General features: G+C 35.1%; 1 protein-coding gene across 1 annotated transcript in view; it reads left to right on the top strand.

The window, feature by feature from the left end:
- PKN2 (protein kinase N2) overlaps positions 1-25770 on the top strand; it is a 191495-nt gene that overhangs the window by 111585 nt on the left and 54140 nt on the right. The window contains exons 3-6 of the mRNA XM_044674359.1: positions 382-533; positions 9805-9922; positions 10633-10778; positions 10869-11082. Coding sequence (XP_044530294.1) covers positions 382-533; positions 9805-9922; positions 10633-10778; positions 10869-11082 — 630 coding nt within the window. The remainder of the gene's footprint in view (positions 1-381; positions 534-9804; positions 9923-10632; positions 10779-10868; positions 11083-25770) is intronic.

The raw sequence follows: 25770 nt of genomic DNA, 5'->3' as shown, positions 1-25770 counted from the left end.
GAGCCTTGCAAATAATAGGTGCTTATTAACATATATTCTTATTAATTTGGATTTGAGGTTTCAGTCATTACAAAAATCCTTTCTGTAACATCTCTGATAGATGATCATCCAATAAACACTTCATCTACTTCATACTATTTATAATTACAGAACTGTAGAAAGGCACAGAAATATTTTAAATAACAATGATTCTTTATCCTTTGAAATAGTATACCCCCCACCTACTTCCCTTGCATAGGCTATTACTGCTATTCTGCCTTGGAACCAATATTGATTGTAAGACAGAAAGTAAGGGTTTTAAGAAATAAAGAAAATGTTTTCTTACAACATAAAAAGGTCATTAGTTTCTGCATAACTATTTACATTTCATTTAATTTGCAGATTGCCCAAGGACCCCAGATACTCCAAATAGTGATCCTCGTTGTGCTACCAGCAATAAATTGATGGCCTTAAAAAAACAATTGGACATAGAGCTGAAGGTAAAGCAGGGAGCTGAGAATATGATACAGATGTATTCAAATGGCTCCTCAAAGGTAAGCTTATCAAACAATATGAAGCAACCTAACAGAGAACTATTATTTTAAAATATTGTAGCTAAAGATATGCCATCTTATTTAGTAAACAGTTGAATGAATGGGTAAATAATATATTTATAGAACCTTTTTTTCTCTGTAATTGCTTGAAATAAATTAAATGTATAGAATTTATTTTAGTTTCAGTTCCATACCCAGATAGTACAACAATATTTTAAGACTAGTATATTTAAATCCAGAATATAAAGTATCTTTGATCATGCCTCATTCAATTTCTTTTTAAAACCCTTCTCTTCATCTTAGAATCACTACTAGTGTATTGATTCTAAGGCAGAAGAGCAGTAAGGGCTAGGCTATGGGGGTTAAGTGACTTGAGCAAGATTACATAGCTAAGAAGTGTTTGAGATCAGATTTGATCTAGGACCTTCAGTCTCTAGGCCTGGCTCTCAATGTACTGAGCCACCCAGCTGACCCCCTCATTCACTTTATGAATTGAATTATTGCATTTTTTAGCAGTAACAGCTAGTTTTCTAATGCCTTTATTTTGGCTCTATTCTAATTGATGGATAAGAGTTTGCATTAAGAACCACAGAGGAGGGTTGGGATAGAATAATAGAACAGGATATCATCTGAACAAATAAGGTCAATACTATGTAGAAATAAGCACATATAGGGGGAAAAAATTGGTCAGTCAACCACTCAATGCAGTTAAGACTATCTAATATTAGTGGTAATAATAGGACAAAAGAACTCTTCTATTACCAAGAGTGTTGGGGAACTTTACTGCATAAGCTTTAGAGGATGTTGCCATATCAGAAATTATGTACTTGAAAATTGTTTTTATTCTTCATACCAAGGCATTAAATTAAATTAAATGATATTTCTTCACTTTTGAGGAAGAGGAAATTCAAAAGTATTTGAGTGGTCTCAGATAAATGTATCCAGAAAGCTTTAATTAGAATGGTAAAGTCTGTAGAAAATTACTGTTGTTGGTACGTGATCTTATAGAAATAATATGCTCCATTGAATAGAGAAATAAATTGGAAATTCGTAAATGGGTTCTTAATTTGCCTGTTATTTCATTTTGTGATCATAGGCAAGTTTTAACTTATATTTGTCTTCATAGGAAAGGGATTCTTCCATTTAGTAGATAAAATAATTTAATTAATCACATTTCTAAATTCTGTAGTTGGGGTTCAATAACTTGATAATCACCCAATAGGAATTCTGACATAACAGAATATTGAAAAAAAAATATCTTTATTCTTGTAGTTCTGTTTTAAAATATGAAGTATGTGTTCCAGCCAATTCTGCATTCATTAAGACCTACCTAGCCAAATATGAAGAGGCTAATCACTAATAAGTTGGCCTGATGGTGATGAATTCATTGGACATAGCAAGCCATGAAACAAGGGAAAATACAAACTAACCTCTCTGGTGCCAGTTCTTCAGGCAGAAGAAGAATCAGAGTTCTATCTCATAATTATAGTTTTTAGACTGCTGATCAGTTAAGTTAACTGTTGGTCCTGATAATTTTGGCACTTGTCCAGTGGACAAAAGTGAGTATACTACTTGAGGGGCAGAGTCCTTTCCATCTTATTTTCCCTATAAATAAAACTAGAAGAAAACAGGAAGTTTCAGTTAAATGTAAGGATTGTTCACAGGTAATATCTTTTCTCAGCAAGGAAAGGAACTGGTGGGCTGGGTTTGATTGTGTGTCCAAAGGCAGAAAAAAAATATATCATTTAGCATGACATTTGGTCACCTCACTGCAGTACTCATAATAAATATTTGTAAAAATATTACTATGGAAGTAATTTTTGCTTTTGCACCAACATCAGTTGTGGAGCAGAAAGAGGTAGAAAAATTCTACAAATAACTCAATTCTACAAATAAATTGATATGATCCTTCAAATTAAATTTCCTTGAAAGATATAGATATATTCTCATAAAAATCAGTTTAGTCATGAAACAAGCATTATGCTTACAAAAGGTATTCATTGTTATGGAGTCTGTTCTGGATTTCTTCCAAGTTAAAGAGGAATTCTCAAGAAACTGATGCTTCTCTTCATATCATTTCATGCTTGTGGCTTCAAGTTCTAGACCTTGCAGAGCCTCCAGGAGAGATCCACATAGGGAAGATTAAGTAAAGGAAAAACAGTTCTTGTACAGATAATGATATGAAATGGGAGGAATAGCATATCACTTATATATCTGTTTCTTGTTCTGGGATAGACACAGTACAAAGGAACAGTGAGATGAATTTAGAATTAAATAAGGGAAGAAAGTGGGCTACATTGCTTTCAGGAAATCGGAAAGCTCTTTGGAGGACCCCTAACTTCCCTCAGACACAAAGGCTCATATTTGTAATACCAATTTTATACTAGCAGTGATGTACTATTGTGAGCTATCAAATACAACACTTTTTAGAAAACCCTTAACTTCTGTCTTAGAATTGATAATGTGCATTGGTTCCAAGGCAGAAGAGTGATAAGGGCTAAGAATGGGGGTTAAGTGACTTTCTCAGGACCACACTGCTAGGAAGTGACTGAGGTCAAATTTGAACCAAGAACCTCCAATCTCTAGGCCTTGCTATCAATCTACTGAGCCACACAGCTGCCCCCACAATACTTTCTAAAGAATTTAAAAATAACATTACTTAAAGGGAACAACCAAATTGATGAGATCTGAAATCTTTTGCATAATATGTTTATCCTAAAGATAATCTAAAAAAGTTTTGCCAGCCAGATTGTTTTAGCCTTCCAAAACAAATCTAACTGCCTGTTTGTAGGTCTTTTCTATCTAGATCTTTAAAATTCATTGTTTCTTAGTTATTTTCAAATTTGTTTAGATTTCAGATATTTCCCAAAACCTGTCAGTGCACCAGTCTTAAATTAAATGTCTCTAACCTCCTACTTAATACATGCATCACATTTGTCCCCTCTCATCTCCAGTTCCTTCATAAGTAAAATGAAGGGTTGGACTTGAATTTCTGAACTGTTTTATATCTGTAATCAAATGAAGATCTTTTATTCTTCATCTCTTGCTTTATTTAGTATCTTCTTTTTTAAAATGTGTAATGATTTTATCTTATAAAACAAACTTCCTAATTGATTTCTTTATGCCTGGAAGCAGCATGAGCCAATGGAAAGTGTGGATTTAGACTTAAGGGGCTTGGTTTCAAATTCTACTCTACTACTTACTTCCTGTGTGACCTTGGATGCATTCCTTACCAACTCTGCATCTCAATTTCCTCTCTACAAATTGACAGGGTTGGGTAAGATGACTTCAAAATGCAATGTTTCTATTTTCCTTTTCCCCATTCCTCTTTCCAAAGAAAGCTGTCTTCCAAACTTATGAATGGTCTTCTAGAATGCTTCACTTTAGCCTCTTATGAAAAGTAGTGAAACATAGGCTTTCTTTCCTATATCAGCAGTTCGATTGAGCAAAACATTAAAAGGCAGCAAGATTGATTAGATAACGTTCAAGGAGGGTTTTTTGGTGTTGTTTTGGTTTTCTATTTCTGTAATAGCAAAATCATTCTCTAGTAACAGGTCTACTGCTTACTTTTTTATTTCACTCACTGACTTTCTTAATTTCTCCAAATGATAGTAGTTATTACCTTAGAATCTAAGAGTTGAAAGCAGGCTCCCAGATCTCCAATTACAATTTATTTGAGTCTTGAAGGAAAAGGGTAGAGATTTGAAAAAAAGGAGAGGTAAGACAGAATTTATTCTAAATATGGAGGAAAGCATCCTGATTCATTTATTATGTCTATGCTGATGATTTTCAAATCTTATCTAACCCTAACCTCTCTCCAAATATATCATCAGTCTCCCATCTCAAACTGCCTATTGGACATCTTGAATTGGATGAGGAAAAACACTGGGCAACTATACTTTGTAGGAAGTGGCACCCAAACTATTTCTTGAAGGAAACAAGAGGATTCTCTGAAGGCGGAAATGAGGAATGCTACCATTTCAGCCATAAGGGATAATGTGTACAAAGCTTATTAGTACAGTGATACAGGAATGGAAGATAATGGAATGCTACATTTGAGCAAGAACAAATAAGCCCATTGAGCTGAAATATAGTGAGTGTAAGAAGTAATATGAGATCAATATAGACAGATAGGTTGAAGCCGGGTGAGGAAAGGCTTTAAATGCCAAACAAGCAGAGATTCTAGAAATAATGAGAGGCCACTGACTTCTTGTGGAGAAAAGTATCAGATCTGCACTTTAGGAATGTGAGCTGTGGAGCTGTATAGATAGTGGATTGGATAAAGGAGATGGAGGCAGGGCATGCCAATTAAGAAGCTATTCAGGGGGCAGCTGGATAGCTCATTGGATCAAAAGCCAGGCCTAGAGATGGGAGGTCCTAGGTTCAAATCTGACCTCAGGCACTTCCTAGCTCTGTGACCCTGGGCAAGTCACTTGACCCCCATTGCCTAGTCCTTACCACTCTTTTGCCTTGGAACCCATACACAATATTGATTCCAAGCAGAAGGTATGAGTTAAAAAAAAAAAAAAAAAAAAAAAAGAGGCTATTCAGTAATCATAGCATGAGTCAGGGTATGCGTATGTGATAGAAATAAAAATCTCCTGCATTTGCCTTTGATATGAGATATGAAAGAACAGATAACTTCCAGGCTTGTGAACCTGAAAGTCTAGAAGGATAAGGATACCTTTCATAGAAAAGGGGACAGGGCTGGGTTCTGAGGGAGAAAAAAAGAATGAGTTCCATTTTTAGAAATGTTATGTTAGATACCTTTGGAACATCTTGGTAGAACTGTCTAGCAACCAGATGCAGAATTGCCATTCAGAAGATTGACGGATCATTATGTAGATTTGGGACTTATATCCACAGAGGTTGTCATGTAAAAATTTAAATTCTGTCTTTTCCTTTGAAAATCCATCTTCTTTCCCTCCTTTGTACATCTCCTCCCCACAGACAGAGACTCCTTCACCTGTCAGGAGGTATCTATCACAAATCTGAAATCATAATGGTCATTGGACTTCCTAAGTTCTTCAGAGTTATTTGTCTTTGTAATATTATTGTTATTATAGAAATTGTTCTTCTTCATTATGCATTGGTTCATACAAGTCTTCCTAGATTTCTCTGACAGCATCCCCTTCATTATTTCTTACAGCACAGTAGTATTCCATGATGTTCATAGACCATAACTTGTTCGACCATTCCTCAATTGATGGGCACCTCCTCTTCAGTTTACAATTTTGGCACCATAAAAAGAGATAGTACAAATATTTTTTGACATAGAGGCACTTTTCCTCTGATGGATTTCTTAGGGAAATAGACCCTTAGAGTAGCAATATCACTATGTCAAAGGGTATAGCTTTGGGGACATAGTTCAAAATTGCTGAACCTGTTCACAGCTGCACCAATAGCAAATTAATGTACCAGTTTTTCCCAGCCCTTCCATTATTTGTAGTATTCCTTTTTTGTCAACTTTGCCAATCTAATGGGTGTTGTATGGATCCTGAATTACTTTATTTTATATTCCTCTCAGTTATTTATAGCATCTTTTCATATGGGTATTGATAGCTTGAATTTCTTCCTCTGATCATGTACTAATTGAAGAATGGTTCATATTCTTACATTTTGAATCAGTTCCCTATATATCTTTAAAAGGAGGTCTTAATCAGAGAACTTGCTGCAAAGATCTTTCCCCATTTACTTGCTTCAATAGAGATGATAATTAAAGTCTGTAACAATTTGTGTTCACTAGGAATGACCAAGAGTAGAAGCAGAGTTCATGAATATTGTGGCCATTGTTGTGAGGAAGATAAGATTAGTTATTGATTAGGTATTAAGGTGTATCTAACAGGAAGGAGCTGGAGCTGGGAATTCCAGGTTGGAATGAAGGAGCAGGAAGAAGTGACTTGTGCTCTGGAAAGGACTCCATTAGGGGTTAACACAAACTGCGGTTAGCCCTGGGAGCACTCAGAGTAAAAGGACGTCCTGTATCCTGATTTTTTTCCCCTGGGATTCTGAGTGGTGGCATCTAGCAAAGAGTCAAGATCTATAGTCCTGTGCCAAGGAAAAGGAGTAGTTTGGGATCTATCTGGTGGACAGAGGCTTGAGGACACCTTCTCTACTTGGTACCTGAGACTACCTTGGCTCTTGGCATCCAGAGATCATCAGTGGATTGCAGTGAGAATCCCAAAGCCACAAAGCCCCTAGCTGAGCTGCTCAAGCCTTGCAGGTTCCAGGTCTGAGGCAGTCACCCAGAGACTCCACTGCTCCTTGGGCCCTGTCAGTTTAGATTACTAAGTTAGTAGAAATAGGTCTTTCTTTTCCCTGTGGGTTTTGTTATTAGGTGTTAAGGTTTTAGAGTAGACATTCCTATCCCTCCTTTTAGATGTTCATAATTAAACCCAGTTATATCCTGTTACCTTGTCTGTTGAATTCAAGGCCTCTGGCCAGAGTGATAGTTGGCTGTCATTTGTCAGTTAGGAGCAGCTTGGCTGTTCAAGTCTTCAATGTCCAGGTCTAGTCTCTCATAAAATCCCAGTGTGTGTGTTCCCACAAACCACTTAGTTTATTTATAATATCCCTGGTGACCCCATTATCCTTACTTATATTTCCCACAGCATTAACCTAAATTCAGTATTGAGTCATTACATTTTTTTATCACACTTTTTCCTTGTAAAGTAATGGAATTATACTCTCAAAAATTGATTGTCACATTTGTAGGTTGAATTTGTTGTAAATGATAATAGTGATATTACATAATGCCATTTCTAAAGAAAATATTCATTGAATTACCTAGTCTTTTTACACTTTGAAAAGTAGGTTTATTGGATGCTATTATTTTCAAGGTGGTATCACTACCTTGGGGAAGTGATAGCAATGCCTAGAGAATGGGTAGTCTCTGTATGTTTTCTTGTGATTCTTACTCTAACTTGTTACTTGGTTTTATTAGGCTTTATCCTGTGATGACAAGGGTTCTCATTTTTCTAGACTTGGATATACCATCCATTACTATCAAGTACATACTGATAATACCTTTTCATTTTATCCTTTAGTTTGAAAAACTATTATCTAAAGTGTTTCTTTTGCATGCTGAAATCTCCATTTTGTTATGGCTTTCCTAAGTAGTCCTTTCAATCATTTTTCTGAAGTGTTTCAGTATAGAGTTTTTAATTTTCAATGGCTCACCCAATATTATACCTTCTAAATTCAAAGTTTCTTGGAATATTTTAAGACAGATCTTAAGGTCGTTGTATAGTGCATAACTCAGTCTAGTCTGACAAGACCTTACTTTATGGGCTTCTTTAATTTTAGAGAGCTGGGTGTCACAGTGGATAGTGATGGGCCTAGAGTTGGAAGACTATTCTTTCTGAGTTCAAATCTGGACTCAGACACAAATGGGTAAACTACTCCAGTATCTTTGCCAAGAAAAGCCAAAATGGGATTACAAGAGTCAGATTCAACTAAGGAACAATAAAAAATTAATTTTACCTTCAGAGCTTTTCTTAAGTTCTCTATAATTTCAAATGCCACATCTTATAGTTGTCTTCCTTAGATTTAATAATGTCAAAGGAAATAAGTAGAAATGTTGAGATACTCTCAGCTGCATTCTGAATTGCTCCTCAAATGTACTTCTTTAAAATAGGACTTGAAAACAGTGTTGAGGGACTTTTGAAAGACAGGCATCCTCTGCTACATTTTTGGTGAAATTATGAATTAGTCCAGTCATCTTGGAATGTAATTTGGAATTGTGCAAAGTATTGAAAATGTCAATACCATTTAATTGAGAGATTCCACTGGTAGGCATAATGACAAAAAGAATGGTCCCTTATATACCAAAATATTTCTAACAGCACTTTTTGTGGTAGCAAAGACTTGTCCATCAATTGAATGAAAATAAAAGCAACAACAAACTTTAAATGACCAACCTTGGCATCAAAGAAGGGATATGCAAAAATAGCTCCCCTGATTCTTTGTAAAGGTAGAGAACTATAAATATAGAATATTTCATTAATATCAGACTTTAAAATAATTTGATTTTGTGGAACTTTTTTTCCTTCCTCTTTTATTCTTTATTATGAGAGATCTAGTAGAAAATGTTGATAATATTTTTAGAAGGATAGTAATTAAAATTCATTTTTAAAATCAACCTAAAAGTGACAGGAAAGGACAACTTATTTTTAAACTCAGAGCACTTTGACACATGTTGCTTTTTATCTGATAGCATTTAACTTTTAAATTTCTGATCCACACTGATCATGGAAAAGAAAAAATGTAGTAAATTTTATACAAGGTAAGGACAAGAATAGCTGTAACTTTACATATTAGAAGACTTATCTTTTGAGTTTTTGAGATAAGGCGTGTGGTATTGAAGAGTACATTTGGGTTTGGGTTCAAATACTCGTCCTTATTAACTATGTGTAACACTCAACAAGTAACCCAGCCTCTCAGAATTTAAAGTTCCTCATCTTTAAAAGAGAAATTAAATAATATTTGTACTTCCTATGTCACACAGTTGTTATGAATTTAGTAGTTTGTAAAACAGGGCTATAGAGATTAGTTATTTTGGGGGGCTTTTTAAAAAACCTCTTATCTTCCATCTCAGACTCAATGCTGTATTTTGGTTCTGAGCCAGAAGAGTGGTGATGACTAGGCAATTGAGATAAAGTGAATTTCCCAGGGTCACACAGCTATGAAATATCTTGAGGTCAAATTTGAACCCAGGACCTCCCAACTTTAAGTCTGGCTTTCAAGCAACTGAGCTGCCCCCTTATGTTTTGGCTTTAACAATAAAATTCACTTGATTCTCCTTACATGCTCACTATGTACTTTATTTATTTATTTGTTTGTTTATTTGCCCCTTACCTTCTGACTTGGAGTCAATGCTTTGTATTGGCTCCAAGGCAGAAGAGTGTTAAGGGTGTAGGTAATGGGGGTCAAGTGACTTGCCCAGGGTCAGCATGGGAAGTGTCTGAGGCCAGATTTGACCCTAGGACCTCCCATCTCTAGGCCTGGCTCTCAATCAACATGCACTCTAATAAAAAGTAAAAATGTTAATTTCCCCTGTCCCCCTATTTTTTTTTTAAATTAAATCTGTCATACTGTACAATTCTGCTTATCATTTCATTTTTAATTCTGTGTTTTTTTCTACTGCTGTTTGAATTTAGCCTTTCTTTGTATTTTCAGTGCTTAGCACAATGCCTGGCTTATAGTCAGTGCTTATTGATGATGGTGATGATGCTCTTTTATTGCCTTACATTTTGAAACTTCTTTTCAATAGGATCGAAAACTACTTGCCACAGCTCAACAGCTGCTTCAGGATAGCAAGACCAAAATAGAAGTCATAAGGATGCAGATTCTTCAGGCAGTCCAGACCAATGAACTGGCTTTTGATAATGGTGATGGATCAGAAATGAACTATTATTTTCTTTATAATGTCAGCAACTTAGCTAGGGATATGCCAATATGGATATGGGGTATTTTGTTGTTGTTGTTATTAATCTAAACAAGAGATTATGAGGTGGAGAAGGAATTACAATTTTTTCTCTCTAATGAACTTTATGGAGTTACATGTATTTAAATATGAAAATAATTTGACCCTTTCCATTTCAAGTAGATAACCAATTTGTATTACCAATATTATAAATTTAAATGCTTTTTTGGCTTTAAAAAACTTTTGACTTAAAATTGACTTAGAAATTATATATATATATATATTTATTTATTTATTTTTTCAAAACAAAAGTCTTATCACAGTCAGCGAGCACATGTATTGTTTGCTATTTTTCATGCCAGAGGAAACTTTTCAACTAAGTGCTAAAAGCATAGATGGAAACTATTGTGATCTAGGGATTAGACAACATGTGTACATACTGGCTTATCCTTAGTTCTAAAAATTTTTTTTCACACTTATAGTTTAAGTTTACCATGCAGTTTATATGTAAAGACCTACGTTTCACCTTAGTGTCCATTAAGTATAATTATTACCACTTAAATAATTTTTGATTAATCTTGAAATTTATTTGCTTTTTAAAGTTTTAAGTTTTCTGAGGGTAATCCAAATAGTTGGTTCTTTTAAGTTTACTTCAATTTTTTTTTTTTCTTCTAGCAAAACCTGTGATAAGTCCTCTTGAACTTCGAATGGAAGAATTACGGCATCATTTTAGGATAGAGTTTGCAGTAGCAGAAGGTGCAAAGAATGTGATGAAACTACTTGGATCAGGAAAAGTAACAGACAGAAAAGCACTTTCAGAAGTAATTTTCATATTAAATATTTTACCTTAATAAATAGAATATTCAAAGAATGTAATTATTAAAATGAAAGTACCCTCTTTTCTATTCAAGGCCCAAGCAAGATTTAATGAATCCAGTCAAAAGTTGGATCTTTTAAAGTATTCATTAGAACAGAGATTGAATGAACTTCCAAAAAATCATCCCAAAAGCAGTATTATTATTGAGGAGTTATCGCTTGTTGGATCACCAACACTAAGTCCACGGCAGAGTGTAATATCTACACAAAACCAATATAGTACACTATCCAAACCAGCAGCATTAACAGGTATGTGGTGGGTTAGCTATACTTTGGGGTTGTTACAATTTTAAAAATCCATTTTCATTATATTTTAGTAATGAATATATTTGTTTAGATTATCAAAATCAACCTTTTAGGATTTCATTTGATTTCTCTCTAAGCGAGTTGTAGTTATGTTATTTGCAAATTTTATAATCATTCTGTCTATAATTCCATTTAAGCAATGTTGAGAAAATTAGGACCTAGGGCAGATCCCTTGTGCTATCCTTTAGAGACTGACTGTCTTTTAGGATAACTCTGGGCCTAGTTATTTAACAAGATCTGAATTGGTCCAACTTCATTCATCTTTCATATTGTCTTTCCAGCTTGTCCACAAGAATACTTTGAGAAACTGACACCATCCTGAAACCCAGATATAATGTGTCTGTTATATACTTTTCTTGATTGAGCAATGGTTACTTCTTCCATTTGTTTAATATACTCTATAGAGTTTTTCTAGGAATGAAATGAAAGTGTTGAGGATTTTCTTGGATCACTGCATTGCCAAGAATAGCTGTCATTCATAAATGCTTATCATATAATTGCTGTTGCCATGTACAGTATTCTCCTGTTTCTGCTCCCTTCACTTTGCATCAGTTCATGTAGGACTTTCCAGGTTTTTCTAATTCATCTTGTTCGTCGTTTCTTATAGCATAGTAGTATTCCATTACCATAATATACTACAACTTTCTCAGCCATTCTCTAATTGATGGACATCCTCTCAGTTTCTAATTCTTTGCTACCCCAAAAAAGAGCTGCTTTAAATATTTTTATACAAACATGTCCTTTCCCCTACCCATAACTCCTTAGCTATCTGACTTTTCTTTTATATTTGACTTATTTTTTCTACTCATTGTGACTGTTTTCTTTGATGTGTCCCTTTCATCCCATTCTACATTTTCTTTAATTTTTTATACCTAGTTTTGACCCCATGGTTTGAGAACTTTAATACTTCCTTCCTTTGATATACCATCATGCAATCCCTTGTTTCCCTTCATCTTCTACCATATTCAACTTAGACATCTTAATTCCCACATAAATATTAGTATTTGGATGATTCCCATTGCAGGACTACTGAATATTAATGGATAAAAATCACAAACATTAAATTTATTTCATATTCTAAAATTCATGTTAAGAGGCAGCAATACCCCCTCTGCTACTCAGTTAATCCTACCCATGTTGATTCCTCATTTTTCACGGATTATTACAAACTTTTTCTTACCTCTCTCCACCCTAACAACAGGTAAACCTAGCTGATTATTTGACCCAGAGGATTTGAGTCATGGAAAGAGAATTCCCTTAACTGCCTTCCTTGATTCCACAAAACTTCACAACATCACCCTTTCCTTCTTCCTTCACTCTGCTCTCAGAAGAATTAGTAATCCCTCTCTTTGTGTTGTCAGTTCCATTTTCTGCCACCTCTAGGATCTTCCTTTCATAGTTAGTACTTTTTTCACACATTTTTAAATCTCCCTTCACCAGCTCCTTCCTAGTCCTAAAAAAAGTTTTCTCTTGACACTGTTAGACCATTGAACTACTGCCCTGTTCCTCTTCTCTACTATTAACCTTGAAAAGTTGCTATTACTTTGAACCACTTTTTCACTAGCCTCTTTCTTTCCCTCATCTCTTTGTAATTCATCTTCTTGTGCAACTCTAGTAAAATTTCCTTTCTCTGAGAGCTTATTGATGACCATACTCACCAAATCCATTTATGTTTTTTCCCTAATTCTCAACTACTTTGATTTTCTTAAAGCTTTTAATGCTATTGACAACCTTTTACTAGATTATCCCCCTGTTCTTACCTTAAGAAACACCATAACTCCCAGGTTTCTTACTTCTCTGATCATTCCATCTGATGGTTTTTCATCCTCTTCTAAATTCCTTAATGTGATTCTTTCCCAAAATCTGCTCTTAGCTTTCTTTTATACATATTCTCACCACCTGTATAGCTGATGCTCAAACCTTTATTTCAAGTCTTAACCTCTTTTTTGAGCTTCAAAGCTGTGTTCCTAACTGCCTAAAGGACATCACCTGGTTGACTATCGACATGTTCAAAACCAAGCTAGTTATCTCTCCTCCTAAACTTGTTCCTAGTCCTGACTTCATTATTTATGTCTTTGGCATCACCTGACGGCCTCTGTTGAGGCCTTTTTCTTATCCTTTCTCTGTTCAGGTCTTGTGGATTCTATTTCAGCAACCTCTTTCCTATCATCTGTTTCATCTCTATGTACATTGCTACCACTAGTACAGGCTCTTATTGCCCAACTGGACTGTTACAGTAGCTTCTACCTCTTGCACACTCTCTTACACTGTCTTTTTTAATGCTCCTGTCAGATGAATCATTCTGCTACAAGCCTATTTGTGCCATTTTTCTGCTAAAACATAAACATTGGCTTCCTATTGCTTCTCATATAAAATTCATGCTCTTTTACCTGGCATTCAAAGACCGCTAAAATAGGACTTGACTCATCTAATTTTATTACTACCCTCTATATATTCTATATTCAGTGCTAAATCGATATTCTGTCCTTTGATACTTCCCTGCCTTCACTTGAACTATTCTCAGTTCTTTCCCCATTAGCAGCTATTGAATTCCTTCCTCTTTCAAATGCTATTCCTCTAAGTTATCTCCTAATTTCCCCTCTCCTCTCCTAAGTCAATAAATCTTCATACAGAGCTCTAATGAATATAATATTGTGATGTTTTAATTACCTTTGTATCTTATCCCCACACCCTATCCAATTTGGTTCCTCTAGGTCAGTGATGGGCAAATTACGGCATGTGGGCCAGATGTGGCTCCCTGTAATGTTCTATCCAGCTGCCCAACATTATTCCTAATCAGACAAATACAAGGAGTAGGATACAATACAATGAAACTTTGAAAGAGTTGCCTTAGAAACAGACTGACAGATGAGCATTTCCTTTCCTTTGGCCCCCTCTTTAAAAAGTTTGCCCGTCACTGGTCTAGGTCAGTAGCTAACTGTCTTAGCTAAATTTTGTCTCCTCTAGAGTACAGTAGAATATTCTGTACACAATAAATGCTTAATAACTGTATTTGTAAAGGATACATTCCCATAGTGTTCAGATTATACTTTAAGAACTGTTCGTTTAAATTTCATAAATATTTGTTAGGTAGCTATGCTAAATACATTCATGTACTAAGAATACAGAAATGAAATGAGGCATATCTCCTGTCATCAGAGAGCTTATTATAATTTGATGGGAAAGGGGGATAAGACATGTATACACATAACTGAATAAAGACAGAACATGATAAGTAATAGCACTGTGAGAAATTTGAGGAGACAGTGTTTGTATAGTGTTGAAAGGAAACTGAAGTGGAGAAGGTGAAATCAGTGTGGGATGTAAGGAAAGATTTTATGCTCTTGACCAGACACTTGGCAAACTGGAGCTCATATGTTATATAGTAACCAGATGGTGTGGTATCTTAACTGTGCCTTATCAGAAATAATTGGTGAAATCCTTGGTCTTCAAGCCTAGAAAAGAGAAAACCCAGGGAGAGAAGGGGGAAGAAGATGATAGTATTGTGTAGTAAATCAGACTTACTTTGTGTGGTTTTAGAGATTAAATCTCAAATTCTTGAAAAGTGGTTTTACCACTGATTATTTGACTTTGAGCAAGTAACATTCTTTGACCTTTAGTTGGCTCTTTTGTAAAACAATGGAATTGTAACAAATCTAATGTTTCACCTAGTTCTAAAATCTCTTTGCATCTCTTATAGGAAGCTAAATTTTGCACTGCTATAAAGAGAGCAAAAGAGGAAATAAGCATTTATATAAGGCCTACTATAAGCCAGGCACTGCACTACGTATGGCCCCAGGCCTCCCACCCCCCCCCCCCCCCCCCACACACACACACACACACACTTCCCACTCCCCTCTCTTTAAACAAATGTTAACTCATCTGATCCTCACAAGAACCCTGTGGTACTATCTCAGGAAACTGATGCAAAGAAAGTTTAATTGATTTGCCATGGGTGACACAGATAGGAAGTATCTATGAGCCTAGATGAGATTCAGGGCCTCCTGATTCCAGCCATAACACTTATCTACTGTATCAGCAGCTGCCTCTAGAAAAGAACCATTATTTATGAATATAATGAGTCTTGTCAATGCTATATACATTACATTTATCAATATATCTTGTCATACCTACTCTCATATTAGTCTAGGCTCCTATTGCCAGTCACCTAGACTATTGCAGTAGCCTCATGGAAAGTCTTTTCACTTCTATTCTCTTCCAATGTGCCTTTTATATCCCTTCCATGATAATTTTATAGAGCAATCTATGACAATAACTGTCATTCCATCTTGAGAAGTATTGAGAAGCTTCTTTTGCCTTCCAAGTAGAGTTTACTCTTTTGCACAGAATTAAAGACTCCACAAATTATCATCACCTAGCCTTTCTAACTCTTATCTCACATTACTATCACTCATGTGCTTTGTATTTATGCCTGGATCATAGAACATATCAGGTTCCCTCTCACTTCTGTATCTGTCCTTCCACTTTTCTCACTCAGATATATTCCCTTTTTGCCTGTTGAATTCCTTCCTACCTACTCCTTAAAATGCAACTGAGATGTTAATACCTTCATGTAAGCTTTTTTGATTTTGCAGCTTTAGTACACTTATTATATTATTATATAAGTAATATATTACTATAATGATGTTAAGAATATATAGTGCTTTAATGTTTGCAAAGCACTTTTATAAATATTATCTCATTTTTATCCTCAAAATAATCCTTGAAGGTAGGTATTATTAACTCCATTTTACATTTATGGAAACTGAGATGAACAGAAGTCAGATGACTTGCTTATTTGAACTTGAAATAAATTAAGCCACTGAGAATAGATTTGAATTCACATCTTTCTGACTCCAGGTCCTGCACTCTTTTCTACTGTGCCACCTCCCCTTGATGAAATTTGAGGCCAAAGAAAACAAAGCTCATGGCTTAAATAAATTTCCTGTTGCCTCTAAGGTCCTAATATATGCCATGCATTCAGTAAACACAAATGTATAACTATGTTAAATATATGTGTATTCACAAATGTATGACTATTTGATGTGAAAGTGAGAAACAATCTTTGCACTCATGGAGCTTATAGTCTAATAGGAAGAAAAGACCTAAATACGAAAATCTGTAATACAAATTTGAATGTGATAATTACATAGGAGTCCAATAGAAAGGAATGAGAAATTCAAGAGGGATTCTTCCCAGAGGACATCAGGAAAGGCTTTATGGAGGGAAGTAGCTTATGAATTGAGTCTGCAAACAGAGAAGCAGCTTTGGCTCTCAAGTCTATCAAATCCCTCCTATTTACTTCCTCTGCGACATTGGGCAAGTCCTTTGACTTCCTTTGCCTCAGTTTCTTCATTTGTAAATTGAGGGCTTTGGGGCAAGAAGGCTTTTTTCTTCCAACTCTAGGTCAGTGATCTTCTGAACCCATTCCAGGAATGGAGATGGAAAAGGACAGAATAGAATTCCTAAGCAGCTATCTTTTGGTTTGACTAGAAGACTACTTGCATGGAGATGCGAGTGTTGTAAAGAGGCTCATAGAAGGATGGGGAGACTTATTCTACTTGGCTACACGAAGTCAATCCAGGAGCACAGGAGAGAATCAGTGATTGAATTAGGTTGTTCTAAATAGAAACTGCCCAACAATTAGAGCTGTTAGTGCAGGCAAATCTGCCTCCACTAGGTGACCCTTGTTGTGAGCATGTTAGATGGAGAATTCGTTTTCATGCATGGATTGGAATAGTTGGTTTCTGAGTCCCTTCCAGTTCTGAAATTCTTTAACATAAAGGTGGTTACCCATTTTCTTGACTCATTTGTTTAGGAGCGCTTCTCAAATGAATACAAATCACCAAGTTGAAGGTATCTCTTTTTTCCCCCCAGCTGCTTCCATCCTCCAGTAGTGCTGGTAGTACAAGTATTGTTATCTCTTTTAGGCAAGTCCCAAGTTCCCTGAATCTATCTCTCCATAAAGTAGGAGAAAGAATAGTTATAGTACTTACCTCACTTCTCTGGGGATTAGGATGAACAAATGAAATAGTGTATATAATATAATATGTTTGATAAACCTTGACACATTTCAGAAATATCAGTCTTTTCCCCGTATTTTACATAGGAGGAAACATAGATCCCAGAGTTTTAAGTAAATTGCTTAAAATAAGAACAAAGTTATGTGACTAGAAAATGGTGGTGGTAGAACTCCAATCAGTCTTCTTCAAGCTCAATTCTCTTTTTTAGGCACCTGGAACAAAAGACTTTAGCAGAATAAAAGATTATGACAGTAATGCCAAATTGACCCAAAAAATAACTTATCTACAGTTTATATAAAACTGACTTTTGAGGGTTTGCATTGCCCATAATTTGTGGGTTTGTAGACTCTTCCTGCATTACTTCGTGGTTGTGAGCAAGTAATATCAAAGTGTGCATAGTTGTTGCACTCAAACCTTATACTAAATTTAATTTCATTTCTTTCATAATAAGCAGTCTTCTTAGAGAAGCTCTTAGAAGCTTGGTACTCAACATACCAAGATGGTTAAATGGGGAGAAAAAAAGTTTTAAGACCCACCAGACCTAGTAAAGAAAAAATAGTACAGCCATTTCCTTATACTAGTAGCTTTTCTAGCTGCTACTTATAAGCACTCACTTTTATTCCTAAGTTTTTGTATTGTTGATTTTTTTATTGATATATTGTCAGCTATAAAATTTGAGAGTGTAAAGTAAGTGATACTCTTCCAATGTAATACTCTTACTTATTAAAAAAGTTTCAGAAGATCTCTAATGTTTAAGGAAGATGTTAAAGCCCCTTAAAACATTTTTTTTCCTAATTAAAAGCAGGTAGTGAACATTATCATATTCTGTCAGATACATTGAAATTACTAAAATATTTAATAAAATACCAGACTTTGAAGTAGTTGCCAGATGTTTTTTGTTTTCCTAGGATGACTTCTACGTAATCAGCTAAGTATTTGCAGTGGAAATGAATTGAATATCCCAGTCTCTCCAAAAAAACCAATATACTGGATATTCATTTTCTTTTTAAATTAAACCAATTTTATAATTTCAGTAAAAATGAATTAAAATTTTACTTGGGACTTGTCAGTAATTCTGTTCTTCTAAAGTGATAAGATTGAGCTGAATGCCATTTAAAATCCCTTCTACCTCTAAGTCTGATCCCACAATCAAAATGAAGCTTGAAGCTTAAGCTATTCTCTGGGTAATTAGGCTGTCAAAAACCACGTTTTGTATTTCCTAAATAACTTCAAAAAACATAACTTCCCCAAATCTACTCCAACTCAACAAATACAGAAGCCATATAATATAATACATAGTCACTTCTCAATATAAATACCCACTTTATATCCACATTGTAAAAACACTTTTAAAAAATTCTCATTGTCTTAGGAAAAACTTATCAAATTATGATGACAAATTACTTTAGGCTTTGTAAACAAGTATACATTATATATCCAGATGATGAGGAGGTTTTAAAGGATCCAGATTTGGGTACATTTACTTTAAGGGGGTTTCCTGGAAGTTTCTTAGGGTTATCATGTATAAACTTTTAGATAAGAAAAGTAATGTTTCAACAAAAAAAATACATTTAATAGTGTATACTTGGAAATAGCAAACACATTTAACTGTTCTTAGTTAAATAACTGAATATAACCAAGTTTTAATCTTCAAATTTTAATGTGGGTTTTGTTTTTGTTCAGTCATTTTAGTCCTGTCCAACTCTTCATGGTTCTATTTGCAGTTTTTTTGGCAGAAATACTGGGATGTTTTGACATTTCTTTCTTCAGCGCATTTTACAGATGAGGAAATGGAGGCAAACAGTACTTGTGCATGGTCACACAGCCAGGAGGCATCTGAAGTTAGATTTGAACTCGGGTCTTGACTCCAAGGCCATCCCTCTATCCATTGTACCATCTGGCTGCCCTTTAACGTGGGTTATTTTTAAGCAGAATGTACTATTTCCTAAATGTTACTACTTTTGACAATGTATTCTTCTGTTACTTCTATTATCTTGTTCTTTCTAGCGTATTAAATCATCTCATATTGACCACAGCCTGGTGCTTTCAGATACTCTGGCACATCCGAGAAGTAGTTTACTTGTGACATGTACGTTTATATAAAGTCTGGCAATTACACAACTCTTAACATACACTCTCAGAGGGTCTTTATAATCCTGTGAAGTATAAGTTAGCACACATGTTATTTAACCCTGTCTGAAAGGCAAGGAAATTTAATCTTAGGTAAGGACTTGCCCAAGCTCAAATAGGAAGTTGAAAAACCACATCCCTTTTCCCAGGCCTTCTAATTCAATCCCTTGTGTTGTTTCCATTGAGAAGATTGCCTTCTAGGAATATTTGTATTTAGAAATCTTTTATGCACCTTTTTATTTAGAGAAATCATGTTTAAAGAAATTATCATTTATTTAGTTATAAATCAACAGGTTGGCTCAGCTTCTATAATGAAAATTATTGCATGTCTATGTCCAAACCAAGAGTATAGATTTGTTTCTGCAGAAGCCATATACATTGTTTCCTGTGCTAACTAATAGCTTTGAAAACAGCTTTTAACTCACAAAAAATCTGATTTTGTAATTTACATTTTAACATTTTTTCCTTATCTTCTAGAAGAAACACATTTGTAAGTATTATTTCTCATGTTTGAAGCACTTCATTTCATTTGACCATGCTTGTAAGCATTCAGGAAGTTAGAAGTCAGAATTTTTTCACCTTGGATCATCATCTATATCCCATCCCTGTCCATGGACCTTTCCCAAGGCTCTGTATTGAATCTTTCTTTCCCTTTTCTCCCTATAGCCTTATCTCTCTCGCCTTATTGGCTCCTATGGATTTAATGAATAGGTAGTTGTTAGAATAGCTAGAAGAGATTTTCTATAGCTTTTTTAAGGTTCGCAGAGCACTTCCTGTTATCTCCTTTGATCCTCACAACTCTACTAATTTTTTTCCTCCACAAATAAGTTTTAGAGAGAATAAGTTACTTGCCCAGGGTCACACAACTATCAAGCTTCTAACATAGGATTTGAACTCAGAGTCTTCCTAATTCCTATTCTATTCACTGTACCACCTCTAGCTGCCTCTGTCTTCTTCATGCCATGATTCCTAGATCTGTATCACTAGCCATAGTTTCCTAGTCTCCATTTGAACATTTATAAGATTTTCCGTATCTCAGACTTATATGTCCAAAAATCATCTTCTGCCTCCTGATCTTCTAAATGTCTCCATCCTGAGCACACTACATCCTTATAAAGTCATAAGGTTTGCAGCTTCTGAGTTATCCTTCATTCTTCACTCTCCTTTATCCCAAGCATTTCATCAGTTGACAAGTCTTGAGGAGTCTTAATTAACGCAGCATCTCTAGAATGAATTTCCTCTTTATCACAGAGCTTCCATCCTCATTTAGGCCCTCATCAGCTCTTTCCTGGAGTGTTGTAATTGCCTCCCATGTACTCTCCCTGCCTCTAGTCTTTTCCACACAGATGCCCAAGTGATATTTATGAAACACAGGTATGACCAGGCTACTCTCCTGCTTAGTATACTCCAGGGACTCTTCCTTAGTTCTAGGATTGAATAGAAATATGCCATTTTGAAGCCTTTCCTAACCTAGTTCCAACCTCCTTTTCCATCCATTTTATGCCTTATAACCCTTCCTCAGTTCTTCCTAACTAATCTTTCTTTAAATTTTATTTTAATAACAAATTTTCATATAATTTTCTGAAGTTATATGATCCATGTTGTCTCTCTTCCTTCTTCCCTCCCAGGACTGACAAGCAATTCATTCTGGGTTATATTATTTCACACATATTATCACGCAAAACATATTTCCATATTATTAATCTTTGTAAGTGAAAAATCTTACAAAACTAAAACCCCAAATCATATATCCAAATAAAAAGTGATAAATCATATGTTTTCATCTGTATTTATACTCCAACAGTTCTTTCTCTGGAGGTGGATAGCATTCTTTTTCATAAGTCTCTCATAATTGTCCTGGATCATTGTATTGCCATTAGTAGCAAAGTCTATCACATTTGATCATTCCACAGTATTTCAGTTACTGTGTACAATGTTCTCCTGGTTCTGTTTATTTCACTCTGCATCAATTCATGCAGCTCTTTCCAGCTCTTTTTGAAATTAATCTGTTCATCATAATAGTATTATATAGCACAAGAATATTTGTTCAGCCATTTCCTAAATGAAGGACATCCTTTTAGTTACAATTCTTTGCCACTACAAAAAGAGCAGCTATAAATATTTTGGTACAAACAGGTTCTTTCCCATTTATTTTTTGTCTCTTTTGGAATATAAACCTCATAGTGATGTGACTAGCTCAAAAGGTATGCATTCTTTTATAGCCCTACTGCCCTCCAGAATGGCTGAATCAGTTCACAACGCTATCAGCAATGCATTAGTGTCCCAATTTTGCCACATCCCCTCCAACATTCATTACTCTCCCCTTCTTTCATTTTAGTCAATCTGCTAGGTGTGAGGTGATACCTCAGAGTTGTTTTGATTTACATTTCTCTAATGGAGGGATTTAGGACATTTTTTTATATGATTATTGATAGCTTTGGTTTATTTTATCTGAAAATTGCCTATTTATATCCTTTAACCCAGTGATGGGCAAACTATACAATACAATGAAACTTCAAAAGAGTTGCCTTAGAAACAGATTGATGTATGAGCATTTCCTTTCCTTTAGCCCCCTCTTTAACTTTTTAATGAGGGGGCCAAAGGAAAGGAAATGCTTGTCTGTCAGTCTGTTTCTAAGGCAACTCTTTAGAAGTTTCATTGTATTCATCAGATTAGGAATACTGTTGTGCTGCTGGATAGAACATTTCAGGGGGCTGCATCTGGCCCGCAGGCCGTAGTTTGCCCATCACTGCTTTAACCATTTATCAATTAGGGCGATGGTTCCCATAATTTTTTGACCTATCGCCCCCTTTCCAGAAAAAATTTTACTTAGCCCCCTGGAAATTATTATTTTTTCAATTTTAATAGCAATTAATAGGAAAGATAAATGCACCTATGGTCATCGCTGCAGCACCCACCATGGGGCGGTAGCGCCCACTTTGGGAATCACTGAATTAGGGAATGACTTGAATTTTTATAGATTTTATTTACTTCTGTAGATACTTGAGAAATGAGACCTTTATCAGAGAAATTTGTTATAAAAATTGTTTCCCAGTTTATTTTCCTACTAATCTTGGTTGCATTGGTTTTGTTTGTCCAAAACCTTTTTATTTTAATGTATTCAAAATTATTCATCTTGTAATGTTCTTTATCCCTTGTTGGACATAAATTCTTCCGTTCTCCATAGATCTGATAGGTAAACTATTCTAAGTTCCCTTATTTACTTATAATATCACTCTGTGTTTTAAATCATATGCCCATTTTGACCGTATCTTGGTATAGGGTGTGAGATATTGATCTAAACCTAATTTTTGCCATACTGTTTCCCAATTTTCCCAGCAGTTGTTGTTAAATAGTGAGTTCTTATCCCAAATGCTAGGATCTTTGGGTTTATCAAACACTAGATTGCTAAGATCATTTACCCCTTATCAATTTGATTCACCCTTCTATTTCCTAGCCAGTATCAGATTGTTTTGATAATTACTGCTTTATAGAACAGTTTAAGATCTGGTACCTCTAAGCTACCATCCTTCACATTTTTTTTCACTAGTTCCCTTGATATTCTTAAACTTTTGTTCTTGCAGATGAATCTCATTATTATCTTTCATAGTTCCATAAAATAGTTTTCTGATAGTTTGATTGGTATGGCACTGAATAAATAAATTAATTTAATTAGGATTTTTATTATATCACCTCTGCCTACCCACGAGCAATTAATTTTTTTCCAGTTGCTTAGGTCTAGTTTTATTTGTGTGAAACGTGTTTTGTAGTTGTGTTCATATAATTCCTGAGTTTGTCTTGGCAAATAGATTCCCCAATACTTTATATTGTCTAGAGCAGTGATGGGCAAACTACAGCCTGCAGGCCAGATTGGGGGGGAGGGGCCTGAAATTTTCTATCCAACTGCTCGACATCATTCCTGATCTGACAAATACAATGAGTAGGATACAATACAATGAAACTTCAAAAGAGTTGCCTTAGAAACAGATTGATGTATGAGCATTTCCTTTCCTTTAGCCCCCTCTTTAAAAAGTTTGCCCATCACTGGTCTAGAGTTTTGTTGGAAATATATAGAAACGCTGGTGATTAATGTGAGTTTGTTTTGTATCCTGCAACTTTGCTAAAGTTATTCATTATTTCAAGTAGTTTTTTAGTTATTTTTCCAGTGTTCTCTAAGTATACCATCACATCATCTGCAAAGAGTGATAGTTTAGTTTCCTTATTGTCTACTTTAATTCCTTCAATTTCTTTTTCTTCTCTAATTGCTAAAACTAGGATTTCTAGTATAATATTAAATAATAGTGGTGATAATGGGCATCCTTGCTTCACTCCACTAACTAGTCTTTTTGTTCTTCCTCAGTCTTCCATCTCCATTTCTTTGCATAGGTCGCCCCTCATTCTTATAATGATGTACATACTCCTCATTTCTGCTTCTTAGTTTCCCTCACAGGTCAGTTCAAGCACCACATTCTACATTAAATCCATCATCATTTCCCCTCAACTTCTAATTCTTTCCAAAAAAATATTACTTTGTATTTTTTCTCTACTATGTGGTCATTCCTCCAACTAACATAAACTTCCTGAGAGAAGGGAGTTTTCCCCTTTTTTTGTCCCTCTATTTCTAAGACCTGGCACCAAGTAGATTCTTGCCTTTGATAAACTAAGTGATGTGCTCTTCAGGCAGATGCTGGCATATGTTTTTTGATATTTGTCATTTATTTTAACTTAAGCTTATTTAAAACTATTAAATATCTACTGCATCCAGATTTCTCTTCTATGCACTGAGAATAAAAAATGCTTATTCTGTATGTAAGGGGGGAAAAGGTGTTTTTCGGTTCAATATATTAAAAGGAGGTCGCCAGGGGAAATTTCCCCAATTTAGGAATAACCTCAAGTCAAAATTGACTTTTATGGAAGTTTATTTACAGTTAAGAAGAGAGAGAGGAAATAAGAATCTTAACACAGTAGGTTAATTGCTAAGATCCTCTAATTAATCCAGGTAGATCTAATTAACCCTCAGCCTAGAGTCAGAGGGCCAGAGGCCTGGAGGTGAATGAAGCAAAGCTTCATTCACAGAGTCTATTAATGAAGTTCCTTAAGAGAATTTCAGGAAGATTCAGTCAGTCTTTAAACTCACCACCTCCACAGACCAGAAGAGCTAGAAGACCTCCTTCACCATCCACCCTCTTCACCAGAATCCCCCAACTGACTGAAGATCTTCTCCTTTTAAAGGGATCACTTATGTGTCACTTCCTGTGGCTCCCTCCTCATTTGCATGTCCAATCACAATAGACACTTCTCATAGACCGCCTAAGGGGCGGTCAGTTGATTCTGATTCGTCACCCACTCTAGCACACATGGGTTGGGACCTCCCAGAATTTGGAGGTGCTCTCACTTTTGGTGATTAAAACCTTTGGTGATTAAATCTAAAGATGGGCAGTGTAGACTTAATCCGATTATCACATGTAGGAGTTTTCAGGTTAATAAGGAAAATAACTCAAATAAAAGTGCATTAAGTACAAAGCAGACTATCTAAGCAAAATGATATAAGTGATTTTGAAGAAGGATAGAGAAAGAATATGGGAGGGCTTCATGAAGGAGTAGTACCTAAGATGAATATTTAACAAAGGCAGTTTTCATCATGGAGTCTGTTCCATTTTGGGAAAAAACAGTGCAATCTAAGGTAAGGAGATATGGAAAAGCAGGATAAACAACAGTTTTTTTGGGTCATAAAATGTGTGAAGAGTGCTACAGTGAGGAAGGAAATATAAATTTAAGACATTTGTTAGAGAAACTTTGAATGCCAGAATAACGTTTTAAACTTTATTTGGTATAAAATAAGGAACTACTGAAAATTTTTGAAGGAGTCACATAAAGTAGGAAGATTATACAATATGAAGGTCGATATGGAGAGTGCCAAAACTAAAGACAGAAAAGACTAATTAAAATTATTACACTAGTCCAGGCAAGAGATAAAAGCCTTAAATAAAATGGTGGCAGAGAGGGACAAAGTAAGTTTACCAGAGCAAAGAATTAATGCATCATGGCAGTTGATTGAATAGGAAGGATAAAGAAAGTCAAGCAAAGAGCAAAGTTAGAGGTTTCAAGCCTTGATGATTAGGAGTTTTGGTGATATCAATAGAAAAAAAGTTAGGAAAGTTTTGGGGGAAGGGCAAATCCTACATTGTAGAAGTTTTTAAAATAGGTAAGTGTTTAAATGGATGTTGCTTTGGGACATGTCCAGTTTGAGATGTGGTGGATTATATGAGTAGAGATATAAATTCCATATCTCTACTCTCTTCATTTCATTGGATTATAAGTGGCCTTCATTTTAATAAAGTTATTATTAAAAGGAAAGATGATAACTGATTCTTAAAACTCCTTATTTTAATTGATGTTGTTTTCATTATAATTTTTTTTGCCATTCCCACAGAATTAGTAAGAAGGTTATAGTACAGAACTCATGCTTTTAAAAATT

Source organism: Gracilinanus agilis, chromosome 4 (assembly GCF_016433145.1).
Source record: "Gracilinanus agilis isolate LMUSP501 chromosome 4, AgileGrace, whole genome shotgun sequence".
NCBI classification, from domain to species: domain Eukaryota; kingdom Metazoa; phylum Chordata; class Mammalia; order Didelphimorphia; family Didelphidae; genus Gracilinanus; species Gracilinanus agilis.
The sequence above is the reverse complement of the archived record's forward strand: the minus strand, read 5'-3'. Positions and strand labels throughout refer to the sequence as shown.